General features: G+C 40.7%; 1 protein-coding gene across 4 annotated transcripts in view; it reads left to right on the top strand.

The window, feature by feature from the left end:
* UBE2U (ubiquitin conjugating enzyme E2 U) overlaps nucleotides 1-27159 on the top strand; it is a 40991-nt gene extending 13832 nt beyond the window's left edge. For 2 of the 4 annotated variants that reach the window (XM_077333467.1, XM_077333469.1), the window contains exons 7-11: nucleotides 5071-5159; nucleotides 6814-6895; nucleotides 20387-20475; nucleotides 24078-24204; nucleotides 27015-27159. In XM_077333467.1, coding sequence (XP_077189582.1) covers nucleotides 5071-5159; nucleotides 6814-6895; nucleotides 20387-20475; nucleotides 24078-24199 — 382 coding nt within the window. In that variant the 3' untranslated portion in view covers nucleotides 24200-24204; nucleotides 27015-27159. Of the gene's footprint in view, nucleotides 1-5070; nucleotides 5160-6813; nucleotides 6896-16862; nucleotides 16954-20386; nucleotides 20476-24077; nucleotides 24205-27014 lie in introns of those variants that run through there. The other 2 variants (XR_013230229.1, XM_077333468.1) reach the window with 2 other exon arrangements.
* Nucleotides 27160-27870: the final 711 nt, after the last annotated feature.

Genomic DNA, 27870 nt, shown 5'->3' with positions numbered 1-27870 from the left:
TCCCAGCAGCTGGCTCAAGGTTGACTCAGCCTTCCATCCTTCCAAGGTTGGTAAAATGAGTACCCAGCTTGCTGGGAGGTAAAATAGTAATTACTTGGGAAGGGAATGACAAACCACCCTGTATTGAGTCTGCCATGAAAACGCTAGAGGGCGTCACCCCAAGGGTCAGACATGACTCGGTGCTTGCACAGGGGATACCTTTACCTTTACCTTAAGAAAATATTGCATCTGGGAAATGGAAAAATTCAGCTTTAATATGGGAATACTAAGGAATAAATAAGTTCCAGTCTTGAAGTCTAGGGCTGAAGAAAGGCTCATATTCAAGCAGTTTCTCACAGACTTAAATAAAGGTGAAAATATAGCCTTTAAAGAGCAGCTGCTGACATTTTACAAAACAGCAAAAGCAGAAGAGGGGGGAGGGAGCAAGGCAAGGACATCAAATAAGCCAAGAATAATGGTGGGCATTGTGCTCAAGATTCTTGTCATTTCACAAGATAGGATGTTTGAGCAACCTCATTGATTCCTGCTGAAATATCCACAATAGGCTGTAAGTTCACAAGGCTCTTTGAAACTCAGACATCCTTGTGTCTCCTTATATAATTTAATGACATTTAATTATCAAGATTCAGTGATCCGATTATTTTATTGAAGTTAGTCTGGCATGAACAAAACAGAGCACAAGGCACTGAAAACCTTAAGGTATTGCTGCACAAAAGCTGCAAAGCTGCATATAATTTTGCCTGCTTTCTCATGGTTTTTCCACGACCTCTGCATGTCTTAATAGAGATGGTTGTTGTTAGTGGCAATCACATGAACTTCCTTGCAGAAGCTATGTCAGCATGCAAGAAGACGCTTGCCTTTATCCAGTGAGGCAGAGAAGCTCCCACTTCTTGAACCAAAAGACCTGATTACTTTGGGTGTGTCTAATTCTATGCAGAAATTATCTTGCTTCCTCATTTTTATGAGGCAATTAAGGAATGTATGTATTCATATTGCTCATGACTTGAGACAGAAAAAGGGAGAAAAGTGGGGCTCAGCTAGATGACACCTGAGATACAAGTATGGGAACATGTAACTAATCATAGAATCATAGAATCATAGAGTTGGAAGGGGCCATACAGGCCATCTAGTCCAACCCCCTGCTCAACGCAGGATTAGCCCTAAGCATCCTAAAGCATCCAAGAAAAGTGTGTATCCAACCTTTGCTTGAAGACTGCCAGTGAGGGGGAGCTCACCACCTACTTAGGCAGCCTATTCCACTGCTGAACTACTCTGACTGTGAAAATTTTTTTCCTGATATCTAGCCTATATCGTTGTACTTGAAGTTTAAACCCATTACTGCGTGTCCTCTCCTCTGCAGCCAACAGAAACAGCATCCTGCCCTCCTCCAAGTGACAGCCTTTCAAATACTTAAAGAGGGCTAACATGTCCCCTCTCAACCTCCTTTTCTCCAGGCTGAACATTCCCAGTCCCTCAACCTATCTTCATAGGGCTTGGTCCCTTGGCCCCAGATCACCTTCGTCGCTCTCCTCTGTACCCTTTCAATTTTATCTACGTCTACATTTTATCTAATATTCCCAAGCACTGCAGGGTCTAATTTGGCCCATGAGCATGGCTTAGGAGGAAAAGAGAAATCAGCCTTCTCCTTCTTACCATTTTCCTTAGCCAAATCAGCCATGGCGGGACTCTTTGTCCCATTGTGGTTGTTCTGGCTCAGTAAAATGATGAGGGAGGGGAAACTGAAGCCTACGCCCCCTTGCCATGCTCATGAGCTGAATCTGGCCCTGCAGCACTGGGGAACATTAGTTCCCAGATGTTGTGATATGTATCATCTTGTTGAGAACTGGGCTACATTATGACTTCCATGGGCCCTCAGAACCTTTGCCTTCATGAGCCCCTCCCACTATAATCATATTAATATTAAAATTTATTTTTGATGTAACTTTAAATACTCCAACAAATTATTTTTTCTGTTAAGGGCAAAAATTTAATACATTTTTGTGGGGCCTAAACAATTTATTTTTTTATTTCTTTATATATACAAGTTTTTTTATTTTCATAAAGATAGAAATATAGGATGCAATACAAGTTATTAATACAAAAAAACAGTAAATAAAATATAATAATCGTTTGAAAATATACGACCCCACATTAACTACACAGTGATATAAACTTTTGCCCAAAACTGAGTCTAAGAGCCATCCACATTTCCACTACATTAAAAAAGGCCTATTTAGATATACAAAAGAAAAGTTGTTATTAATCAACTTACTTGAGAGATCGTAGACCTCACGTTAACTGCTTGATACAATCTAAGAGCTATCCTGGCAGATATTTCTAGGTTTAAGTTAGATGCTTAACATTAAACATTTCTTGTAGAACAGTATGAGTTTTGGCCATGTATCAATACCCTAATGAAGGGAAAGGAAAGTAGGGCTTTGCCTTAAAGATGTACAAAGCAAAAAAATTACAAGAGGATTTCATAACTTATCCTTATCCTTAATACAGATACATCTACAAAACAATTTATACTTGACCCATTCTAAGAGCCATCCTGACAGGTATAAATTGAGAGCTTTGCATTTTCTACAGATCAGTGTGAGCTTTGGCCCTATAACAGTACACCAATAAAGAAAAAATAAGGGGGGAGAACCCCATTTTATATTTCCAACACTAACGATTATATTATCTATATGCCTACAAAGGAAAAGAAACAAGAGAGAGAAAAAACACTGCTTCCCCTTTTTCATAAAAATAGCAATGTAGGATACAGTATATGTTGTTAATACAGAGAATAGTAAAGTTTCCAGGTTTAGATTAAATGCTTAACATTAAACATAGAACAATATAAGTTTTCAGTCTTCTATAGCTTCTCCTTATCCTTAATTCAGATACATCTACAAAACAATTTATACTTGACCCATTCTAAGAGCCATCCTGACAGGTATATTTTCAGATTTAAGTTGAAAGCTTGACATTAAATGTTTTCTACAGGTCAGTGTGGGCTTTGGCAATACACTAATAGAAAAAAGAAAAAATAAGGGGGGAGAACCCCATTTTATATTTCCAACACTAATGATTATATTACCTATATGCCTACAAAGGAAAAGAAACAAGAGAGAAAGAGACACTGCTAGAAATATAGAATACAGTATAACATTAAACATAAAACAATATGAGCTTTCGGTCTTCTTAAGGGGGTCTCATCTCGAGGCTTGCTGCATCTTGTCGTTCCCGTAGACTTATATTCTGCCCCATTGGCCTTTGGCATAGAAAGTGCAGTTGTACTCTTTCCCGCAGAATATGCATCGATAAATCAATAAATCTTGAGGCCGTTGCACCTCCTGGACTCCAGTATCAATACAATTTTTTCCCCAAAGAGCTCCTTTAAATCGGTTACTTTCACTACAGATCCATATTTCTTTTGATTGATTTTTGTACACTGTTGCTTTGAGATGGCTGTATGTCTTTTTAAAAAGGGTGTCCTTATCTGGGCTGCAGAACTCCGGCATCCCCTTTTCCGTCTCCAGAATTTCAGATTTCTCTTCTACTGTTGATTTTCCACCTTGTTTAGAGCTGTCATCAGCCACTGTTATTGATCCATCATTCCTGTTAAAGACTTCTTCCTTGGCATCTTGGATCTCCTTGAAGATATGAATTTCAGATTTCTCTTCTACTGTTGGTTTTCCACCTTGTTTAAAGCTGTCATCAGCCACTGTTATTAATCCATCATTCCTGTTGGAGACTTCTTCCTTGCCATCTTGGATCTCCTTGAAGATATTTTTGACCAATCCTTCTGTAAATCCTTTGAAATCTTGGGTTTGTTTCTCTATTATATGAGCCAATCTTTTTAACATAGACATGCTTTTGACTTTTTAAAAAAAACAGCCGGCCTCTAACAATTTTACAAGTGGCCAGTAGAGGTCCTCTGTTTTATCCTCTGGCATGTGACGTATTGAAGTCAGTTAAGTCAGATATTCTTGTGCTGGAACAGAGTTCTCGTGAGATCTTCCCATTCACAGCTCTTATCTCTTATCTCCGAAAACCAAAACAATTACAATAAGAGCTTTTGCCAATTAATTTGAGTTGATTTGAGTCCTTCTTCTGCTTAGTTAGGAGAATTAGCCTGCCTCATAACGAGGTGGCTTCGGGCAGAGCAGAGTAAGAGGAGGGGGGAAACAAAGGACTTTGATGCAGGAAGAGAGACAGAGAAAAAAAACGAGAGATACTTGCAGTAAATGATGTTTTGGAACTCAGCCGATGTCCTCCCCTCAGTTCACAACGTTCATTTGCAGTAAATCATCGTGTAGGGTTGAAGCAGATAGTTTAAGATTAAAGAAAGAAAAGAAAGTCCGAGATAGAAAATGGCAATCGCCCTCTGGACCTGGAAAGCTGACAGCCTATAATCCAGGGAGATATACTCCCTAAAGGATTGGAGACGGCCCCAAGAACTTCCTGGGTAGAAAGGTGAGGTGGGGTTTGCGTACCCTTCCTCTTTTCTGCCAATTGCTTGCGCAATTGACCCCTATCAGGCTTCAGAGATAGCAGAGCAAATGCCCTGCCACCCTCTCAGAACGACATCTTTAGCCACACCCCCAACAATTTATTTTTTTCTGATGCGGGAAAAAAAATTAAAACATTTTCTTTGACCCTAAACATTCATTCATTCATTCATTCATTCTCTCTCTCTCTCTCTCTCTCTCTCTCTCTCTCTCTCTCTCTCTCCCCTCTCTCCCCTCTCTCCCTCTCCCTCCCTCCCTCCCTCCCTCCCTCTCTCTCTCTCTCTCTCTCTCTCTCTCCTGGAATTAAAACATTTTTGTGGGCCCCTAAAAGTATCATGGCCCTGGCTAAGACTTTTCACTTGGAACTTAAATGAGGCTGAGAAGTATTTTAAATATTAGCCTGGCCACTTGGAAACCACTTTTCTATGGGTGGATCCTGCACCAATGGAATCACATTTGTGATGTATACCTTTAAAATCTCTTTTCTCTAATTTTACTACATAAAACTCTCTTTGAAAATAGTTAATTTTATAGTTTTTATAGTCTTCCCAATATTTCATTCTTTCAGAAAGATTACAACTATATCATATGAAGATTACTATTTGTCATGGTTTCAGATAGCAACATCGAGAGCAGATGGAGAATTTAAAAGAGAAGGTAAGTGGATACATCTACCATAGTACAATTAAATATAGCCATCTTGATTTTGGTCTTATGGTTTAAATAAGGGCAAGGACTCAATTGCATGATCCCACCAGTATAATAGCTGCAGGTTTAAGCCAGTCTGTATAGACCCATCTGTAACGTTGGACCAAGCTGTGTACAGAGATCTGTGATCAGATCTACTGATATGTAACTTAGCCGCAGATAGTACTTGGGAAGATGGGCTAATATGGGTCAGGCCTGCTTCACCAGGGAAACCAGGTGTCTGTGTGACTCTCCCTCCCTGTACTGTTTTCATGATGGAAAATGGTTCACCTAAGCTGTCTTGATCCTTTTAGGAGGGGAAAAGTAGGCAGTTTTCAGTTTCAGCTTATTTACAGTCAATTGGACAGCAAAATATCAGCCTTTCCCCCCTACCAGAACTCCCTGAAGAGTTTGTATGCATGTCAGTGCAATATGCACAATTCTCTATAAATTGACATTTTATATCTGACAACCTTTAAAATCCTACAGGACCACACATTTTAAAAAAATGTTGATGATGAAAGAATTACTTTAAGTCACCATGGGTAGATTCAAAAACTTAGCCACCATGAGCTTAAGGGGATTGGGAGAATTCTTTCCTTTTCATTTGGGGGTAGCCATTCCTGACACACAACACAAGAAGACATCAATGTTTACAGTACAATGATAAATCAATAAACGATGTGAATATTCATGATATACTTTGTTTCTGGACACCACCAATAAAACCAGAAAGGTCTAAAGTTTTTCACTCCAGTATACATAAAATGGATTTAGAGTTAACTCAATTTCTACCACTGAACTTGAGCTCTACAAATGTTCTTCTTACATAAGCACACTCCATTCTCAAAGTCAAGAGCTATAAGAGAACTTGGTTCACAGTTTGTCTAAGGAGCAGCCTCTTTTTCATTTTGATATAGATCTGACCACAGTCAACAGCAAACTTATTACTATGGTACTATATGGCCCCCAGACTCGCACAGACTGTATGTCAACATTAAGTTACCTTACACTCAGTTAGTACAACCACAAAATATAGGTTGATGAATGCTAAGATCATATATAAAATATTTTTTTTAATGGGAGTGGATGTGATTGCTCAATTGTGACAATTAGCATTTAAATTTATTAAAATATAGAAAATAATCTATCCACTGTGAAATTAAGCCGAATAAAACTTATAAAGAGTTTTTGTCTGGCTTTTAAAAAATTGTTCCACTACCCAGTATGAAGTAGGACGTGATCTGGTGCTAAGATTTCTTAATCTTTTCTTCATAGAAAATGTTTCTGGTAAAGAAGGCAAATTTGGAGACAATTCAAGCATTGCTAAACTATTCTGATGCTTTCACATGTTCTGATAAAAAACAATGGCCTCTTGCTTCAGCCTTTCCAGTTTCAAAAGCCACGAGAAAAGTGTGGAGTGTTGTTTGCATATAGCGGCCTATAACTTCCCACTATTACAGTGCAGCTGATGGCCACTGGATAGTTTTTCTACCTTAAGATTGTTCTATTTTGAGATTCTTTTCAATTAAATATTTTAAAAGTGCTCTTCAGTTGGGAAGAATAGAAATACTTCATACTTTTACATTATTTTAATGAAAAATTATTGCATTTGTCACACTAGTGTTTGATGACCCAAACTTCATAGCAAACCAGTATGACTGGATGGCAGCAAATGCAGCTAAAGGTGAATGGGCTTCAGATATGTGAGTATCTTATGAAAATTCAGACTCTATGCACCTCTAATGAATTACTCAGGAAGATTGATAATATTTCACTGTTATATATGTCCTTCTGAACAACAGCGTCAGCATGAGATGGTCAGACGTGAATCTAAATGTGTGTATTTTAATGACTATCTCATAAAATCATATTATGTGCTTGAAATTTTATTTAACAGATCTGCATCTCCCCAAAGTTCAGCTTAGATGTGATCCAAACATTTTCTTTGGCAGCCCCTTCTTCTGTTGTGTTAGTTCTGATGTAACAGCTTTTGCAAAGTTGTGGAGCTTACTAGCTGAGTGATAGTAGGGGCCCCACAACCTCATGCCTGTGATTCATCTCTTTCTCATTCTTGCTGTATAATATATATAGCAGGCTGTGCAAATCACTTCTTGCTTTTATCCCCTGGGGAACAGCTTGATAATCCCAGATTCTGGTCTAAGCACACACCTATTTCTATCTGCCTCAGGTCTGTCAGCAAAAGCTTCAGTGATGAAAATCTGAAACAGTGTTCTAGCACACAATTATGAGTTTCAGGAGAAGAAATAAACCTGTAGATGGCTATGAAGAAGATCCACACCAAATCATTTTAGGGTTGGCAGCTCCATGTTGCAAAACACCTGGAGATTTTGGGGGCAGACACTGAGGAGAGTGGTGTTCGCAAAGGAGTATGGTGCCATAGTGTTCATTTTCTCCAGGGGAATTGATCACTGTTGCCTGGAGATCACTTATAATAGCAGAAGATCTCCATTAATCTCTTCCACTAATCAAGTAGGTCATATTTTCTATATATTTAGTAGCACCCAGTTGATGAGATTTATAAGGCTTCATGTGCACATCTTCAGAGGTGAAGTGATGGGTAGAAGCAGGACATTTTTATAATCATTTAATTTCATCCTGCCCTTCCATATTGCTCAGGATGGGTAACAATATTAAAAACAACATACAAGATTAAAGCAAGATTAAAGAGTATTACGTTCCGCCACCGCCACCGCCACCTGGCCCCAAACAAGCACATTGGTCCTCAACAAGGGCCAGAACTTTTTCTGTCCTGGCCCCCACCTGGTAGAATGAATTCCCTGGAGAGATCAGGGTCCTGCCTGAACTCCCACAATTACACAGAGCCTCTACCAGGCATTTGCCTGAGACTGACCCAACCCAAATAACATCCACAAGTCCCCCTCAGACACCCCCCTCCCCATGGCCTGAACCAGTTTGATCTCTCTGGGGGCCTTAGCTAAGTTACTGTTTCTATTATATTGTTGTTGTTTAAGACCATTGAAATTGTGTTATTCAGAACCACTGTTGAATTATTGTTGACTATGTTATATGTTAGGTCATCCATATATCCCCTCCATGATGTTATATGTGCACTGCCCTGAGCCGTATGGAAGGGTGGTACACAAATCTAATAAATAAATAAAGTTAGAAACATTTACAGTTACTGATGCCTTCAGATAGAAATTCTCAGACAGGGTTGGTTTGTTTGCTTGTCTTAATGAAGAAGCTGATCTTCCAGTTCTTCTCCTTCCCTGGTGGTGAGGCCACCCTTATTAGTGGATGTTATTTAGGTCTTGACCATAGATCTGGTGGAACAGCTCCATCTTGCAGGCCCTGAAGAATTGTTTTAGGTCCTGCATGACCCTGATCTCTTCCAGGAGAACATTCCACCAGGCTGGGGCCAAGATGGAAATTAGGCCTATTTCACCTCCTTCAGGTTGGGGACCTTGAGCAGATGTTGATCCAAAGATCTTAATGCTCTTGGGGGGTTGTCAGGGAAAAGATGACTCCATAGGTATGCTGGTCCCAGACTGTTCAGGACCATTAACAGTGACTTCTCACTTTTGGAATGTCCTCCCCCATGACTCTTCCCTAATACCTACCTTACTGTATCTTAGGTGGCTGGTCAAAACATTTCCTTTTACCTAACAATATAGTTTTTTCTTTTTAGCTGTTTTATAGCCTGTTTTATTTATTGTTTTTAGAGCATTCAGTGGGTTTTTTATGTCTCTAGCTGTTTTTTTATTGTAATTTAGGATGGTGGGTTTTTTTTGTAGTTTTATGATTTTATTATTAAAAACAGTGTTTTTACCTGTAAGCCACCATGAGCTAGACTCTGGAGAGCTGGCATATTAAATACCTAAATAAATATATTTACCATTCATTGAGAATAGTATGCAAAATAAATACTATTGCCTATTTATTTGGGTACACTCAAGCCACACGACTTCTTAACTCTGACAAATACATGTTTGGTTTCTTAGCCCGCACATCTCTCTGATTTTCCCCATGTGTTAACTAGTCCGCTTAGTTGGAGTGAAGATGATTCCTTTGTTTCACATAAGTAAATAGAAGTGGGCTCTTCTGGGATTGTATGTGGAATGTTTTTGATTTGATTTTGGACTTGCTTTAGGGGATAAAGGAGCACATGTATCTCTGACCTCAGAGCAAAATATGGTTATGACTAAGGTCATGCCATATGAATGATAGCCACATGAAATAGTCTGTTTTACATTATTTATATCTTTAATTTGTTTTCAAAATATAGTGCCAGAGATTACAACTAATTATTTCATACATATGTTTATATATGGGGCAGAGAAGGTCACTTCACCTGGTATCTTCGCCATGTGTTCAAAGAAACCTCTGGGCAGCCCTAAAAAGACCTAATTATGGGTTTAAGTTGAAGAAAAGCAAAACCTTGAATTAAATGAGTTTATTTTTCTTTCTGAAGAAACTCCAAGAATATAAGGTTAATTTTTCTTCAACACAACTTCCTTGTTTTATTTCCCCTAACAGAAGTTCTTTGTTTTATATATTTGATAATTGCTTCATTATGTAGAACCACAGTGTCCTACGTGACCCAAGAAAGCCTTCCAAAAACCTAGGAATGTCCTTTTTGACCTATATACCCATTTTTCACTATGGTACAAAGTGTTTGGATCTGTTTGAGAAAGCAGTCTTTGCTGTAAATGGGAATAGATTTCTCATGTTAATTTCATAGAAATATAAAATGAAATTGCTGTAATTTTTTGTCTTAGATCTTTGGTTGTAAAAATGATCACCTCTCACTGCCACCTGGTGGTAAGAGAGAGAACCATGCTCAAAATGGTTGGTTTGGCAGCCAAAGTAACTTATTCTCTCACAGTCAAGAAAAGAGTGTTGAAACATCACAGATGGTTTCTTTGCTTGAGGCAAATATTGTCTGAACTCTCCACCATCACAGATTGTCTTAGTAGCATTGGCTGAGTTCTGAAAGGCCATTAGGTTACTCAGTTCAGGTGAACATCTAGACCAGGGGTAGTCGAACTGCGGCCCTTCAGATGTCCATGGACTACAATTCCCAGGAGCCCTTGCCAGCATTCGCATGGACATCTGGAGGGCCGAAGTTTGACTACCCCTGATCTAGACAAACATTTCTAATAACGGTATATTGATGCTTATTTTTATTTAATCAATTTATACCTTGTCTTTCCATTGGAGACCCAAAGCAGCATACATAATTCTCCTCTCCTCTATTTTATATTCACAACAATCCTGTGAGGTAGGTTAGGTCGAGACTTGGCCCATGGTTACCTCATAAGTTTCTGTTACAGAGTGGGAATTGAAATGTTGTTTGTGCATTGCAGATATACAGACTAATTATTGAGTATGTATGTTAGAAAATAGCATTCGGAAATGCTAGGAGAAATATTTATTTATTTATTTATCATACTTCTATACCGCCCTCCCCGGAGGCTCAGGGCGGTTATCAAAATATCAAGAGCATTTTATGTTTCTTCAGCCCACAGCTACCGAAACAACAGTAAAATCAGTCGAAACCCAAGTTCCTATCTGTAATACTGTTGAGTGCTAAGTTCTATATCTCTAGTAGAAAATATTGTCTGACACAAGTGGGAGGCAATTTTTGCTGATTCCTGTCCCTCTCATGGCAGACTTCTGATTGCTTTTTCATGCTGTTCCTGGGGCTCCCTGTCCCTCAGCTGAGGGGTGGGATTTGGAGCTACAGTGGAAGCAGGAAAGGAAGAAATGCTGCTCCATTGATGGAAAATATTTGAATCTGCAGAGATTTTGTGTGGAATCCAACTCATTGTATTTTAATATCTGCATATTGTCTTTTTAAAGCTTTGGGCAGGAAAGAAAGACCAGCCTGAAAGTCATGATTTCTTAATTGTAGCTAATTATTATATTTAGCAGTAAACTAGCTGTCCCACATGGGGATGATGAAAGTAGTAAAACAGAGCTATTCATAGATAAGATAGAGGCCTATCTGGGGGACATTCCATGTATGCAGAAATATATGATTTTGTATATTAACCAAGGGAGAAAAGAGCCTTAAAAACTAACCTATCAAGGACTAAATATGCTCCAAAAATAAAATGAGCTAAAAAAGAGCTAAAAAAGAAAAAATGAAGGGAGGAAATCAGCCTGCTCAAGCCCCTAACAACTTAGAAATGTCTAAATAAATGGGGGGGGGATTTCCGAATAGCTGCCGCCCTCAGTTCCTCACAGGCCCCCAGCCTGTCACTACATCGAATAGCAAAGCAGCTGGTCCCCATTATGATAACAAAAGCAGCAACTCAAGGACGCCAACAGGCAAGGTATGAGGTAATTTAACTACTCAAGGGAGTCTTGAGAAATGCAGAACCATATGAAATGAAAACCTCAAAGAACAGTATGGATGAGAACTGAAAATGCTCTAGAAGGGATGAAACATTGAGAATAGCTATATGTCAGTAAAAGAGAAAAAGTGGCAGGAGGGGGGGAGAGTAGTGCATGTGGAAACACATGCCTTACAGGACCGTCAGCCTGCAGTGTCTGCTTTGACTGCCAGTGGTTCTCAATGGGTAACCTCAAGGTAACCTCTCATGTGATGTCTTGGGGGTTCCAAGGTGTAAAATATTAGCCGGATAAAAGTTAAATTCTTAAATCATATTAGCATAACTTTTCAAGCCTATTTTCTTTTTGCATAGCATTTTATTCTGTAAACTATGGTTGAAATGATCGACAATTATAATGCATGTGTTCTGATTTCTCCCCTGGAAGTTCAAACTATGAAAAGAGTCAGTAACTTTAGAGGCTCTAACTATATAGTTCCAGAGGAAGAGGAAGAGGTAGAGGAAGAGGAAGAGAGTTGGTTCTTATATGCCGCTTTTCTCTACCCAAAGGAGGCTCAAAGCGGCTTACCTGTCAAAGCCTTCCCTGTCCTCTCCCCACAACAGACACCCTGTGAGGTAGGTGAGGCAGAGAGAGCCCTGATATTACTGCTCCATCAGAACAGTTTTATCAGTGCTGTGGTGAGCCCAAGGTCACCCAGCTGGTTGCATGTGGGGGAGTGCAGAATCGAACCCAGCATGCCAGATCACAAGATGTCATAGTCCCATTGTATACGGCACTGGTCAGACCACACCTGGAGTACTGTGTGCAGTTCTGGAGGCCTCACTTCAAGAAGGATGTAGATAAAATTGAAAGGGTACAGAGAAGAGCGACGAAGATGATCTGGGGCCAAGGGACCAAGCCCTATGAAGATAGGTTGAGGGACTTGGGAATGTTCAGCCTGGAGAAAAGGAGGTTGAGAGGGGACATGATAGCCCTCTTTAAGTATTTGAAAGGTTGTCACTTGGAGGAGGGCAGGATGCTGTTTCTGCTGGCTGCAGAGGAGAGGACACGCAGTAATGGGTTTAAACTTCAAGTACAACGATATAGGCTAGATATCAGGAAAACGTTTTTCACAGTCAGAGTAGTTCAGCAATGGAATAGGCTGCCTAAGGAGGTGGTGAGCTCCCCCTCACTGGCAGTCTTCAAGCAAAGGTTGGATACACACTTTTCTTGGATGCTTTAGGATGCTTAGGGCTAATCCTGCGTTGAGCAGGGGGTTGGACTAGATGGCCTGTATGGCCCCTTCCAACTCTATGATTCTATGATTAGAAGTCCGCACTCCTAACCACTACACCAAACTGGCTACGGACATGACAACCGTGGTCCCACCCCTGGGAGCATGCCAGAAGAGGCAGAGAAGTGGCCAGTGAAGGAGGCTGAGGCAGCAGCCACAACAACTTCGAAGGCCCAGGCTGCAGCTGTGCTACCAGCTCAGGAGAACAGGACTGCCCTAGGAAGACAGCTGGCAGAGTCAAGGGTATCAGAGCAGCAAGGCCATGCTCAGTGTTCTGTTACCTCCGCCCTCCTTCCAAGGCTGGTTCCAACCTCAGGAGAGCAGAGATGGCCTAAGAAGGCGGGCCGTGGTGGCGGTGCAGCCAGTGGAGTTTGGCTCTGGCCCTAACCAGCTGCCACCGTGGGCATTATGTGTAACGTGTGCCACATAACGGCCAAAAAGCTGCTTGTTGGGAAAATTTACTTGGTCTATTCTCAGTTGCATCTCCAAGAAATGTGATGCTATACAGTTGGTTCATTCTTCACAGGTTTCACCTGAAGACAATGTGAGAGTTTCCTATGTATGGTCACTACAATCCCCACCAGTATTACAGTAAAAAACAAAGAAACAAACAAAAACCCAGGCTTTATTCTCATCTGGGTCTCCCAGCTTCTGCCTCAGTGTGTGTGCAGGGTCAGGATATATCAAAGCACAAAAACAAACTGGGTAGGGACAAACCTTACAGTATACAGATCTTTCCTCTGGCTATAACTTTGTTATTGTTTTATAAAATGGCTTTACCTTTTCACTGAAATAGATTTAGCATAGCCAATAACTGTACAATCCAGTCTTTAATCACTAATAGGGACCAGAGTTTAGACACTTTTTATTCTCCTCCTTTCCCAGTGTACAGGATACCAGTCCGTTCAGTGCAATTATCCATGTAATGCTCAGTCAGTTGTCCTTAAATATGTAATTCTAAAGAAAGGAGCTTTGTAGTTTTTCCTAGAAATTAAAACATTTATGCCCCCTTGTGGCTGAAAGAGAATGTAGTTGAGGTTTGAGTTTAGTAGAAAGTTCATTTTTGTTGTAATAGATGAAAGGTAAAGATTTTTACAGATAATTAATGGGGGGTGGCCTAGGAACCCTTGTGGTTATGTCTTAGCAACCAGTTAAAATTTTTGTGTATGAACAGTAAAAAAAAAAAATGGTAGCATGATTTTTCCCTTCCCCCCATTCCTCTGTCACTACTGCAATGTCTTCAGGTTGTCTTTGTGTGTGCCAATATTTGTGACTTAAAGTATTTATTTAATAGTGTCATGTAACCTTATTAGTAATAAAAGATTCAGCATTGCATTATTCTATGCAGAATAATATTTTATACAGAATAGATTAGAATAAGCACTTACACATTTTTAAAAATCCTTACAGTGGCCTGTTTAGAAGAACAAAACTGAAAGATTACCTCCCCCTGTAACTATCTGAGTCCTTTCTTTTCTTTTTTTAAAGTATGTTGCCTTCTGAGATGTCATAGTGAGGGATGGGATATAAATTGAATGAATGACTAAATAAATGATTTGTCCCTCCCCCTTTCTAACACTAGAACATCAATTTACCTTCCTTTGCAATAAGTCCTTCAAATGGGTATGATCCATATTGATTGTTCATTTAAAGATTCTTTCGCCATGGCCCCACTGCCTACACCAGTAATCTCCCAAGATTAGTTAGGAGGAAAAATCTTCTAAAAACTATCAGGTTCTTTTGCTTCCACCATCTCTATCCTAAACCATTCCGCTCAGGTATTTCTTCGCAGTTTTAACATAATGTCATGAGCTTCAGTATTAAGAATAGATATGTCTCATCTTATTATCCCGAGTACCACACTTTGCATTAAAAAAAACTTTTGGAAGGACATTAGAGAGGCAAAAATAGTATTTGAGGGGAAAGTTTAAGCTCATTGGGATTTTTCTATCTAGGCTTTTAAGTGTGCATCACTATTTCTAGTGATGCATTTATTTTATTTGTTGTATTTATATTATATCTTTCTCACTGAGACTTTAGGTGGATTACACAGTGGAAGTTATCAAATAAGCAATATAACAGGACTAGGAAACCTGAAACAAGCAAAAACAGATATATGTCAAACAATTCAGAAGATGTTATCACCTAACTAGAAAACAGCAGAATGAGAAGAGGATGTTCCCTTTATAAAATTTCCTTCTTGAACTATTTTGTTCTAATATATCCATATCCATATTAATTTTATAAAAACGTCCTACTGAACGATTCAGCTTTACATGCTTTGTGGAATGAAGAATTGTAGGAGTCTTCCCAACTTTCTCTGGCCCACAAAACAGCACCTACCCATTTAACCTATTTACAGGGTGACACCTTCAGAAGGCATTTGTCAGATATGTGAAGCCCTCGTGGTGGAATATAGCAGGAAAGGCAGTTCTGATGTTCTAAGGATCCAAGGCCATGAAAGGCTTTCTGTGTGATAAGGTTCAGATGGGTAGCCATGTTGGTCTGAAGTAGCACAATAAAATCAGGGTCCAGTGGCACCTTTAAGACCAACAAAGATTTATTCCAGGTGTGAGCTTTCAAGTGCAAGCACTCTTCCTCAGACTATGAACTTCCACTATCATGATGGAAGTTCATAGTCTGAGGAAGAGTGCTTGAACTCAAAAGCTCACGCCTGGAATAAATCTTTGTTGGTCTTAAAGATGCTACTAAACTCTGATTTTATTGTGTGACAAGGGTAATGAAACTCCTTTAGCTATGGTAAAAGAAAATGTGTTTTGCTGTTCCACAGCTAAAACTGATTTGCATTACCAGATATGCAGCTGGAACCATTTCCACAAAAGTGCAAACCTCCAAAATTGGGGTTCTTAAGTAATCAAAGTTTCCATGCAACTTTTTGCTTCCCCAGGAGTAGATCCAAATTTAGTGTCCATTACCCCGCATATTCTGAATCCACTTTTTCTGTGAGATTTCCCCTTTTGGATCTGAATTCATAGTTTTCCAGTGAGAAATTTCTGATTCTGAATTTCATTTCCCACTTCTGTTTGTGTTATTGGAGTCATGTGTTCACTCACTCCCCACCCCCATCACATGGTCCCCTGAAGGATTCACTAATTTTTTGAAGCATAATGTTCATTGTGTTATAATGCAAACTTTTTTTATTATAACATAGCAACATTATAACATTATAACATTGTTCCAAAATAAAGGTAAAGGTAAAGGTATCCCCTGTGCAAGCACCGAGTCATGTCTGACCCTTGGGGTGACGCCCTCTAGCGTTTTCTTGGCAGACTCAATACGGGGTGGTTTGCTAGTGCCTTCCCCAGTCATTACCATTTACCCCCCAGCAAGCTGGGTACTCATTTTACCGACCTCGGAAGGATGGAAGGCTGAGTCAACCTTGAGCCAGCTGCTGGGATTGAACTCCCAGCCTCATGGGCAGACAGCTTCAGACAGCATGACTGCTGCCTTACCACTCTGCGCCACAAGAAGCTCTTGTTCCAAAATAGGTAGTGCATTTCTCCATGTAATCAACCATCCTTGAAGTTCCTTTCCTCCACACTTTTGGTGGGTAGGCTTAATCACCTTGAACTTGTACTGTTTCTTCATTCTATCCCCCTCTTCTCTTTCCTTATAGCTACCAGTGTGTTTTTGATAACAATCCAGTCTTTTAAAAGTCTACAAATAATGGAATTACCAGGTCTATTGGACCTAGAAACATTTTGGGATCCTGTTCACCCCCCCCTCAATTGGATGCCAATACTGGTAAAGAATTCGGAATTTTTTGGACTTCCGGCTAAGATGTCATTCTGAGAGGGTTGCAGGGCATCTGCTCTGCTATCTCTGAAGCCTGACAGGGGTCAATCGCGCAAGCAATTGGCAGAAAAGAGGAGGGGTACGCAAACCCCACCTCACCTTTCTACCCAGGAAGTTCCTGGGGCCGTCTCCAATCCTTTGGGGAGTATATCTCCCTGGATTATAGGCTGTCAGTGTTTCAGGTCCAGAGGACGACTGCCATATTCTATCTTGGACTTTCTTTTCTCTCTTTAATCTTAAAGCATCTGCTTCAACCCTACACGACGATTTACTGCAAATGAACATTGTGAACTGAGGGGAGGACATCGGCTGAGTTCCAAAACATCAGTTACTGCAAGTATCTCTCGTTTTTTTTTCTCCATCTCTCTTCCTGCATCAAAGCCCTTTGTTTCCCCCCTCCTTTTATTCTGCTCTGCCCGAAGCCACCTCGTTATGAGGCAGGCTAATTCTCCTAACTAAGCAGAAGAAGGACTCAAATCAACTCAAATTAATTGGCAAAAGCTCTTACTGCAATTGTTTTGGTTTTCGGAGATAAGAGATAAGAGCTGTGAATGGGAAGATCTCACGAGAACTCTGTTCCAGCACGAGAATATCTGCCTTACTGACTTCAATACGTCACATGCCTGTGCCGGAACGTTAGAGGATAAAACAGAGGACCTCTACTGGCCACTTGTAAAATTGTTTGAGGCCGGCTGTTGTTTTTTAAGTCAAAAACATGTTTATGTTAAAAAGATTGGCTCATCTAATAGAGAAACAAACCCAAGATTTCAAAGCATTTACAGAAGGGTTAGTTAAAAATATCTTCAAGGAGATCCAAGATGGCAAGGAAGAAATCTCCAACAGGAATGATGGATCAATAACAGTGGCTGATGACAGCTCTAAACAAGGTGGAAAATCAACAGTAGAAGAGAAATCTGAAATTTTGGAGACGGAAAAGGGTATGTCGGAGTTCTGCAGCCCAGATAAGGACAGCTTTTTTTTAAAGACATACAGCCATCTCAAAGCAACAGTGTACAAAAATCAATCAAAAGATATATGGATCTGTAGTGAAAGTAACCGATTTAAAGGAGCTCTTTGGGAAAAAAATTGTATTGATACTGGAGTCCAGGAGGTGCAACGGCCTCAAGATTTTTCGATGCATATTCTGCGGGAAAGAGTACAACTGCACTTTCCACGCCAAAGGCCAATGGGACAGAATATAAGTCTACGGGAATGACAAGATGTAGCAAGCCTCGAGATGAGACCCCCTTAAGAAGACCAAAAGCTCATATTGTTCTATGTTTAATGTTAAGCATTTAATCTAAACCTGGAAACTTACTATTCTTTGTATTAATAACATATACTGTATTCCATATTTCTATTTTTATGAAAAAGGGGGAGCAGTGTTTCTTTCTCTCTTGTTTCTTTTCTTTTGTAGGCATATAGGTAATATAATCGTTAGTGTTGGAAATATAAAACGGGGTTTTCCCCCCTTATTTTTTATTTTTTCTTTATTAGTGTATTGTTATAGGGCCAAAGCTCACACTGATCTGTAGAAAACGTTTAATGTTAAGCTCTCAACTTAAATCTGAAAATATACCTGTCAGGATGGCTCTTAGAATGGGTCAAGTATAAATTGTTTTGTAGATGTATCTGTATTAAGGATAAGGAGAAGCTATGAAATCCTCTTGTAATTTTTTTTTTTTTTACATCTTTAAGGTAAAGCCCTACTTTCTTTTCTCTTCATTAGAGTATACAGGGCCAAAACTCATACTGTTTTACAAAAAATGTTTAATGTTAAGCATCTAACTTAAACCTAGAAATATCTGTCAGGAGAGCTCTTAGATTGTATCAAGCAGTTAACGTGAGGTCTACGATCTCTCAAGTAGGTTGATTATTAACAACTTATATCTAAATAGGCCTTTTTTTTAATGTAGTGGAAATGTGGATGGCTCTTAGACTCAGTTTTGGGCAAAAGTTTATATCATTGTGTAGTTAATGTGGGGTCGTACATTTTCAAATAATGATTATATTTTATATTTTACAGTTCTTTGTATTAATAACTCGTATTACATTCTATATTTCTATCTTTATGAAAATAAAAAAACTTGTATATAAAAAAAAGAATTCGGAATTTTTTGGAAACCCAGCATTTGGGCAGTCCAATAGACCCAAAACAGAAAACACAGAGGGGAAAAAGCAACACCATGTTAAGAACCACTGAGCAGTGGCACAGCTGGAGCTCTTTTAGGCAGTTCCTTTAAGCCGGGCTGTCCAAAAACACCTGATTTTGCAGGGAAAACTCTCCCCACAGGCCTTGCTGGGGCTCTGCTGGCAGCCTGGTTTAAACTGAATGATTCAACAGAGCCTGCCAAGGAACTGATTCTGTGGGGAGAAATCTCCCTGCAAGTTCAGCTGGGGCTGTTCTGGGCAGCCTGGTTTAGACTGCCAGGAGCTGATTCTGCAGAGAGATTTCTGAACTCTCCCCGTAGGCTCAGCTGGGGAGAAGCTGGCCCCAGATCTGTGTGCTGTGGGGGGGTCCCTCCCTGCTGCATGATAATTGTAGCTGGGATGGGCAGCATGGTTTAAACCATGCTGCAGAAGAAGGTGGCCCCGGGATCTGCTGTCCTGTAGCTAGCAGATGTTTCCTTAGATTTAGATGAGAGGTGGAAGTGATCTGCTCCTGCCTGCACTGCTTTCACACCAAATGAACACATCTTTCACATCTACCAGTAATTTCTAAATATATCCAGGACCCATCCCACAGTCCCCCCCCCAAAAAAAAACCCCATCCATTTGGGAAGCTACTATGGGTATATTTTCGGCTTGGTTAGATCCACACCCCAGTATCCATTTTAACAATTACCAGCTATTTTCCTAACTAGTGATTAAGGAAGTGCGGAGAACGTTTGAAATGGCAGCAACCGTGGTGCTCGGCACAATATATTCAATCTTTTTTTTTTACAATGTTTTAATTATAACTTTACTACATAGTGACAAAAAATGCAGTTCCGTCACTGTCGAAGTACATGATGACACAGCCACACAATCCCTTTGCAAAGGAGGCGTGGAATACATGGAGAGGGTCAGATCCTAATTCAAGACCATATTCCTTGACATAAATGCCCCTTTGCTGAAGGGGTGCTGTAAGGTTGGAGCATCAACTGGGGATTCAACTTGCTGGGAATCAGCAGCAACTCTGGGGTGCAGAAAAGGTCTTAATCATGTGTCCCTGCTTCTGAAGGACAAGTAATAGAAGCACATGCATTTCTGAGACTTTAAAAAAATATTTGTTGATAATTTCTCTAACAAATAAGTGTCACATTTCACTGCTTTTCACGTTTTTGTGACATAAGCAATATTTTTGGGTGAGAGTCTGCAAGCTATTGAAGTAGACTCATGCTGGTCCAGTAGCATCCTGAAATGCATGCTGAAGAATGGGGCATACCTTGCTGAGACTGTTTCTGCTCTTTCAAAAAGTCTTTTTATCATGCTTAACATTTAAGCTCCTGCTTTGTTTTTGCTGGATAGTAAACAAAGCACTCAATGTGTTTCAGAATTACAGCTGCATTTGCTTTGTTCTTGCATGATGGGGTGCTCTTTTTCAAGTAAGAGACTTTTAAAGCATTCTGGCATCCTTAACTTAAACATTTCTTGCAAATGAGGTCCACTGGATTCAGTGGAACTTTTAAGGTTTTCTGTTCACTACTAAATAAATTCATTTTTCTGGTTATGCCCCAAAACTGGTTTGATAGATTTTCATCATTAGGTCTCTGTTGTATTTCAGACATAGAATACTTCTTTCAGAACTTACTGTAAAACGGAAGCTCCCAAAAATGTTTGAAGTAAAAGAAAATATTCCAGGTATAACTCCAGGTAAGACAATAGCAAGATAAACTACACAATCAGTTTTTTGTGGGTTATAAATGTGCTTTGTGTCTTAATTGTTAAATATGAGTTCACCTTCCAGCCAAGGTTGCACTTATCTTGTGATAAATTTGTATTTCCCCCAGCATTTCTGTGAAATGTCATTCTTTGCTGTGGTTTTATAAAACTACAGAAATTTATCTGAATTTTTAAAGCCGCAAACAACAGAAAGATTATCACTTTACCCATCAATTGCCATTTTGTGAAACTTTCAGCTAGGAGGCCATAGAGAGGGGAGTGAGTGGAGCATGAGTGGAGGGGATTCCCCACCCTGACCAGCAGCCAGGAAGAGCAGTGCCATGGCTGGCTGTTCTCAGGCTTCCCTAGTGGCCAAGAGGGCAGCACGGCTGGCACGCACCTGGGAGCATGTGGAACTGGGCTTCCTCAGTGTCCTCTGGCAGCCAAGAGACAAGGAAGAGCATGGCAGCTGTGGTAGAGCACACAAGGTGGACCTTCTACACCTTCCCATGGGAGATAGGGGGCCAGGGATAGGGGGGATGGCCACAAAGTGCAGGTGAAAGGAATTCCTAGCCCTGACCCAGTAGTCAGGAAGAGCAGCAGAAATTAATTAAAAGGATTTTTATTGAAAAACAAAATGAAAGTCCCTAACACACATTCACTCTAACTAAACTAGACAGGAACACAAAATAAAATAATGGGTTGATCAGATGTTAAAGAGAATTTAGAGCATTTCTGCACCAGTTAAATGTAGTGAAATGCTTACTTTATGTAGTCGTTATATTCTGGCCCCTCCATATGACATCACCAACATCCAGCCAGTTGGGGAATCGCATAAAGTGGATTCCGCAACCTATTTAGTGCGAACTAGCAGAGAGCAACCAGAAGGCAACCAGAAGAGGGAAGGTATGGAGGCTCAAACGCACTAAAGGCACCTGCCTCATCCCGCCTTGTTCACAGTCACAGGAATTTCTTTTTTTAAATGGCTAACTTACTGGAGCAACGAATAGGCAAACAAGCATGCAGGGGATGCCAGAAATAAAAGTTTTTTTTTCAGAGTTGTAACACAAAGCGGACTTCTTGAAAGTCCCCCCTCCCTAAAATCAGGAATGGGATTAATTTTTAATTAATTAATTAAAGTATCAAAGGACTCGTGATCCTATAAGGGGTGGCATTCAAAAAGCCCTATGCATCTATTATTCTATGTATAGGCGTTTCAATTGAGAAGTATGAATTAAAAAAAAAATAGCAGGCATCACAGGACGTTTAAAGCATGGAGAAAGGGGATTGGTTGCCTTGATTGATTGACAGGCAGAAGCGAGTCACGTATAAGGCACGTTGCTCTCTTCCGCCATTTCCAACAGCAGATGTAGAGGGGAAGATGCATGAAAAGAAGGCAGACAAAGGTGAGACAGCAAAAAGGTGAGGAGGAGCTGGGAGGCACAATATGATTTAGCGCTATGCCATTCAGCTGGCATAAAGCTATTTTTACTAATGTGCGGAAATTGCCTTAATTCTGGGGTGAGCAAGGGTTTGAATAGCTACCATCCAATGTGCAGAAGTCCAATAGGGTTCTATTTAGAGAAACAACAAAGAATAAGCCATTGTGCAGTGCTGGATGAATGTTAGCTCCAAATCCCCACACTGGACTGAGCAAAGGCTTTTTTAATAGCCAAAAATATATCCTGAGGCCAGGCTGGGTGATTAGTTTCTAAGACAATGTGATGGGGTTTGAGAAAAAGAAGTGGAGACTGTGCTAATGAACGAGCCAGTCTTTAACAAAAAGGCCTTAATTGGCTTATTGGGTAGCCATATTTGCAGTTTGGCCTGAATGGGTGCCTTGGGCATGACAGACCCACCCCAATTGGAGTTTGATGCGCTAGCAGTTAAGGATGAGGAAAAGTTGCCGGAAAGATGACTTCACTGGGGAAAGACATTAAGGAAAACCATGCTTCCGGATATTTGTTTATAATTTCATTTTTATGCCGCCACACTCAAACCTGCCAGCTTGTAGCGGTGTGGAGGGTCATTGACAATATTAGCCAGCTGCCAGGCCCTATTGATTCTTTTGTCCTCATTGTTCCAGGATGGAGGAAAGGAACTGATGATCCAGCCTTGTGCATCATTAATTATGTTATTCTATGATAGCTAGATTCCTTTGTAGAAAATAAGAGCAGGTCTATTTCTGATACCTAAAAAAAACATACCTAAACAAGGTCCATGGCCTAGCCATATTCTGCTAAGGTGCACCATAAATATTAATACAAGGAGGTTTCTGACAAAGTCCTCCTTCCACACAGGGCGTGGGACCCAGGGCCCTAATACAGAAGTCCTCACAGCCAGATCTGTATGCAGTGAAGAGGCCTCTCTCTGCCACACACAGATCCTGTGGACAACTCCTGCAGCACAGTTTTAACCATATCACAGGAAGTCAGCCCCAGCATTGAGCAGTCTTTTAAAATTATTATTTTTCCTTCTCGGAGCCATTGGACCCCCCCCCCCATTGGAATTTCTGAAAAATACGGGAAACTTTTCTTTTCGTGTCTGATAGATCTGAACAGGAAAAAAAAAACCAAATTGGTTTGCTCACCCCTAGTCCCCAGGTGTAGCATTCAATTATTTTCTCACTTGTAGCTGGTCAGATAACACCAGTGTGGGGCCTTTGACCTATATTTTGACTATGGACCACATGGGCTTCATTTTGGCTCTTCCTTAATGGCTATAATAAATTTGGTGTGGTTAGTGTAGACTGTCAATATAATAGTTGACTTCCAATGTGGTTTCATTAATTGCTTGTTTTATTTCCTTTTGACTTCTCTGATCCTGAAACTGGAGAAATGTTCAGCAAAAATGATGAACTTTTCCTAAGGTCATTGAAACTTTTAAAGCTGTAATCTTAAAGTTTTGCTGGGTGTGTGTGTGTGGAATTTTATCTCTCTGAATCGGATAATAAAAAGTAAAAAGAAAAACTATCAGGTGACAAGTAGTTTGGAAATGTCTGTGATAAATCCTTTGTTAATACTTATCAGGCTTTGCATTAAAGGCTACAGGAAATGATTGTATATAATATTTTTAAGCAACTGATAGGAGCCTCTTGTGGCGCAGAGTGGTAAGGCAGCCGTCTGAAAGCTTTGCCCATGAGGCTGGGAGTTCAATCCCAGCAGCTGGCTCAAGGTTGACTCAGCCTTCCATCCTTCCGAGGTCGGTAAAATGAGTACCCAGCTTGCTGCTGGGGGGTAAACGGTAATGACTGGGGAAGGCACTGGCAAACCACCCCGTGTTGAGTCTGCCATGAAAACGCTAGAGAGCGTCACCCCAAGGGTCAGACATGACTCGGTGCTTGCACAGGGGATACCTTTACCTTTACCTTTAAGCAACTGATCCCATTGTCTTGATGTGCATATGGAATTGTTTTCCTAATATTTAGCTTAAATTATTGCTTCCTCAACTTCATTGACTCTCATGACTGGCAGAAATGAAGGACTTCACTGTTAATGCAGTTTCACCATTTGAAAATGTTATTGGCCCTCCCATCTTTTGTAACACAAATATACCTGGTTTCTTTGTTTTCTTTGGCGTATTTATTCCCATAGCACCATCTGAGTCTGAAAGACCCATTACATCATTAAATAAGATGCAAAGCAGAAATCAAGAAGATGAGCACTGGGAGCAAGAAGCAGAAGATTTAGTAACCTGGTCACGCACGCTTGTTTAAGAAAGGTGGATTGAACTACACTCATAAGTATTTTGCTTACATTTGATAATTTTTATTTGTAATAGAACCAAATATTCCCTCACTACTTGGGAGGCAACCTATGCAGTTTAATGGAAGGCATACTGTTGAAAAGATGGCAGATTGTCTGGTTCCTGATTCACAACCCCCAGACTGAGTTGTCTGGTTTTAAAACCACTCTGGGGCAAGCAGGGCTCCCTTGGTTCAGCTTGTGCTTGGCAGCAAGTGGCCTCCTAGCACAGCAGCCCACTGGGAACCTGCCCCATAAGTGCAAGACCCTTTCCCCATGATTCCCTCTACATGAAAAGGCACATGCAGATAAGCACCCAAAGATGGATTGGCTGAGAGAGAAAAATGACTCCAATAAAGCTCCACTCCTGCATTCTTATGTGAGGAGAGTGGCGTTTTAAACCAGATTTCTTCATCCCACTATATACAAAAGGAAAGGAAGGAGTGTGTACGAGCCAGACAATAAGCCATTGTTAGTTCCCTTTCTGGCTTAATGTTGGATTAAAGAAGTGATTCTCAACCTTCCTAATGCTGCAGCCCTTTAACACAGTTCCTCAGTTTGCGGTGACCCCCAACCATAAAATTATGCAAGTGTTCTTTCACAGAAATTAAACCGAAACTGATCAATGGCATGAAGCTCCATCGTTCATGATTGTATATAAATTGTTTTTTTTTTCTGGGGTTTCTCAGTTCAGTTCTGCCTCTTGTCCCATCATGCCAATCCTGCTCTTTTCCGCTGCGCTAGACAGATGAGCACTATCTCGATCTACCCCGCAAGGCTGTTGTGTGGATGGCACCTGCCCTGCCAAGCTGCTTGTCCTGCCGCAACCCCTGTGAAAGGGTCGTTTGACCCCCAGCTTGAGAACCATTGGATTAAAGGGATATCAAAATGCAGCCTAAGGAAGTCTCTTGGTGGCTCCAGGTCAATCAGTTCATTGCGCAAAATATATTATACACATTTCTGTACTAAATTTATATTTGTGTCTGCAGTACATGGCCCAACTTTCAGGCAGCCCAACCTTTTATGCATAGTTTTTTTTTAAAAAAATGTATAACACACCTATATACCTGCAGCACACTTATCCGAACTTATAAATAAAACAGTAAGAGGTTGCTGGGATGAGTTGAGATTCATTGCCTAACCACCAATCAGGTACGCTCTTCCAGCTGTCCCATCCCACAATGGCCATCCATCCAATGAATAGCCAATCAGGAAGGATATCCCACCCCTTGCTGCATCCCCATGCAACTTCTTCCAGATTGAAGAAGTGCCAGCCCGGTAAGTGGGAGCTGGGACTGCAGGCCCAGTGAGGGGAAAGGAGGGAGTTAGCCTCCTCCAGTACTCTCCCTCACCTGAGCAGCCCTGGCCTTTCCAGGCCTTGGCAGCTTTGCTGGGGCAGGGAAAGCAAGCCAATCCCTGCCAGCGGTCCCGCTACCCTGAGCAGCTCTGGCCATGGCCTCACCAGGGCTGGATCTGCACTTACTTTGTTTATTCCTGTTGAATTCCAATCGATTTGAGCTCGGGGCTTCCTCATTACTTCCCCCCAACTTGAAACAGAAAGTGCTCTGCAACATTCAGGGAACTGAGAGAGGGGAGGGCAGAGGATTTCTCCTGTTTTGAAAGCTGATGTAGAAGCAGCATGAGGGCTCTTTCTCTAACAAGCGCGGGGAAGGGGGGGGGGAGGGAGCCAAGCAGCCAGCCAGCCAGCAAGCAAGCAGCCTCTCAGAGAAGAGGCAAATCTCTGTGGGTTCTGGAGCACAGATTCCAGAGGGAAACAAACAAAAAAAGAAACATCTTGGGGAAAAAGTTTCGCAACCAGGAAGCATTTGAACTGATGCCCCGACCAAGCAGGGCTTTTGTACAATGTTGGAGGTTCGGCAGGTCAGGGGGAAGGAATGGAATCCCCGCCAATGCTCCCCCCCCTGAAAAGGCCTTTCTAGGCCTCGGTAGGCTTGCTCAGAGCAGGGGGGGAAAGGAGGAAGGGAGTCCCCACCAGTGCTCCCCCTGCCCTTGGGCAAGTCCACTGAGGCCTGGAGAGGCCACAGCAGCCGTTTTTTGGGTGGGCGGAGAGAGGAGTGGAGTCCCCATCAGTGCTCTCCCCCACTCCAAAAAGTCCCACTGTGGTGTCTCCAGGCCTCAGCTGCCCTGCCCAGGATGGGGGGCAGGAGCCTAGCACCCATTGTATTTTTAGGTACAATGAGCTTTTTTGCTAGTAATAATTATAATTCCTTGCAATCCTCAATGACTCCACTCAAAATCTTAGAAAGATGCCAGACTCCTTTCATGGAACTGGTTTTTATGGATTTTGTGAATTATTTCAGTCTGGGATTAAGTCAGCAAGCAACACATCTTTTAGTGTATGAAATTACAGACTGATATTAAATGCAGATGTAGATACCACAGGAGCTCTTGCTGATCTTGCTCATGCAAATTGTGAGGCAAATCTAAAATAAGGCGACCAGATTGTCCCACTTTTGGACACCTGGGGGTACCTGGCAAATTATACTTATGTTGAAATTAAACATATATATATATATATTACAATACTATTTTGCGTTCTATGCGTTCTATGAAATTTTTTGTTGCTCCATATAGACAGATTTTTTAATCAAGAAGCCTCCCCCCAGTCAATGGTGTCCCGCTTTACCAATGTTAAAATCTGATCACCTTAATCGAAAAGAACAAGATGGTCTTAAGCTTGGCTTCCTATCTTGTTCTGTTTCATGTTTTACAAGGAGAGTACCATGTTTGGAGAGTACCATGTCACCTTCTTAATTTTTTTTTCAGCCAGCTGGAAGAAGAGCTGATGACACCAGCATAAAGGCCAGCATCACAAGCCATATTTCTGTATCACTGTTACACTATGACCATTGTTCTGGCTATTCTTTTTTATTCCAAACTTTCATGATAAACCATTTCACATGTCCATTAACATTTTCTACAGATCATGGAGTACATATAAAATACAATACTTTCACTAGATACAATCATAATCCTATAATATAAAGAAAAGGGTTTGCAGAAGGTCCTTTCTTATTTCTTTTTGCCATAATAATTAGACACAAATTTAATTGTATATGGGTAGCTTTGTTGGTATGTAGCAGCAAATAAACATGGGATCCCAGTGACAATTTAAAGAGTCCTATACTTCGAGGAATGGTAGAGGATAGGAAGGCCTGGAGGATCATTGTCCATGGGGTCGCGATGGGTTGGATACGACTTGTCAACTAACAACAACAAATTGTATTTTGACACACATTTAAGATAGAGGTTTCCAGAAGAATAACTGGTTGTCACAGTGTGAAATTACTCTGGACTAGATAGATTACTGGGCTATGTTTTTGGGCTATTGGTTGGTATGATCACATAGAATTCACCAATAATAAACAGCTAATTTGTAAACAATCTGAAATATTATATTAGTCCAAGCAATCAGCTGCTGTAAATTTCAGACATTGCTGATAAACACTATTGCCATCTTCTAGTTAAAGACAAAACTGCATCTTCTTTTAAGCAGTCCCTCCCCCCGTTTCTTTTTGAGCTTTTGTTTTCTGCAAGAGAAAGTTTCTTCCATGAAATACCAACATTTCAGTCCTCTTTTCCTTTTTAGATTTTCATCTATTCAGAATCATCATACCTTATA

Source organism: Paroedura picta, chromosome 4, assembly GCF_049243985.1.
Source record: "Paroedura picta isolate Pp20150507F chromosome 4, Ppicta_v3.0, whole genome shotgun sequence".
Lineage (NCBI taxonomy): Eukaryota > Metazoa > Chordata > Lepidosauria > Squamata > Gekkonidae > Paroedura > Paroedura picta.
The sequence above is the reverse complement of the archived record's forward strand: the minus strand, read 5'-3'. Positions and strand labels throughout refer to the sequence as shown.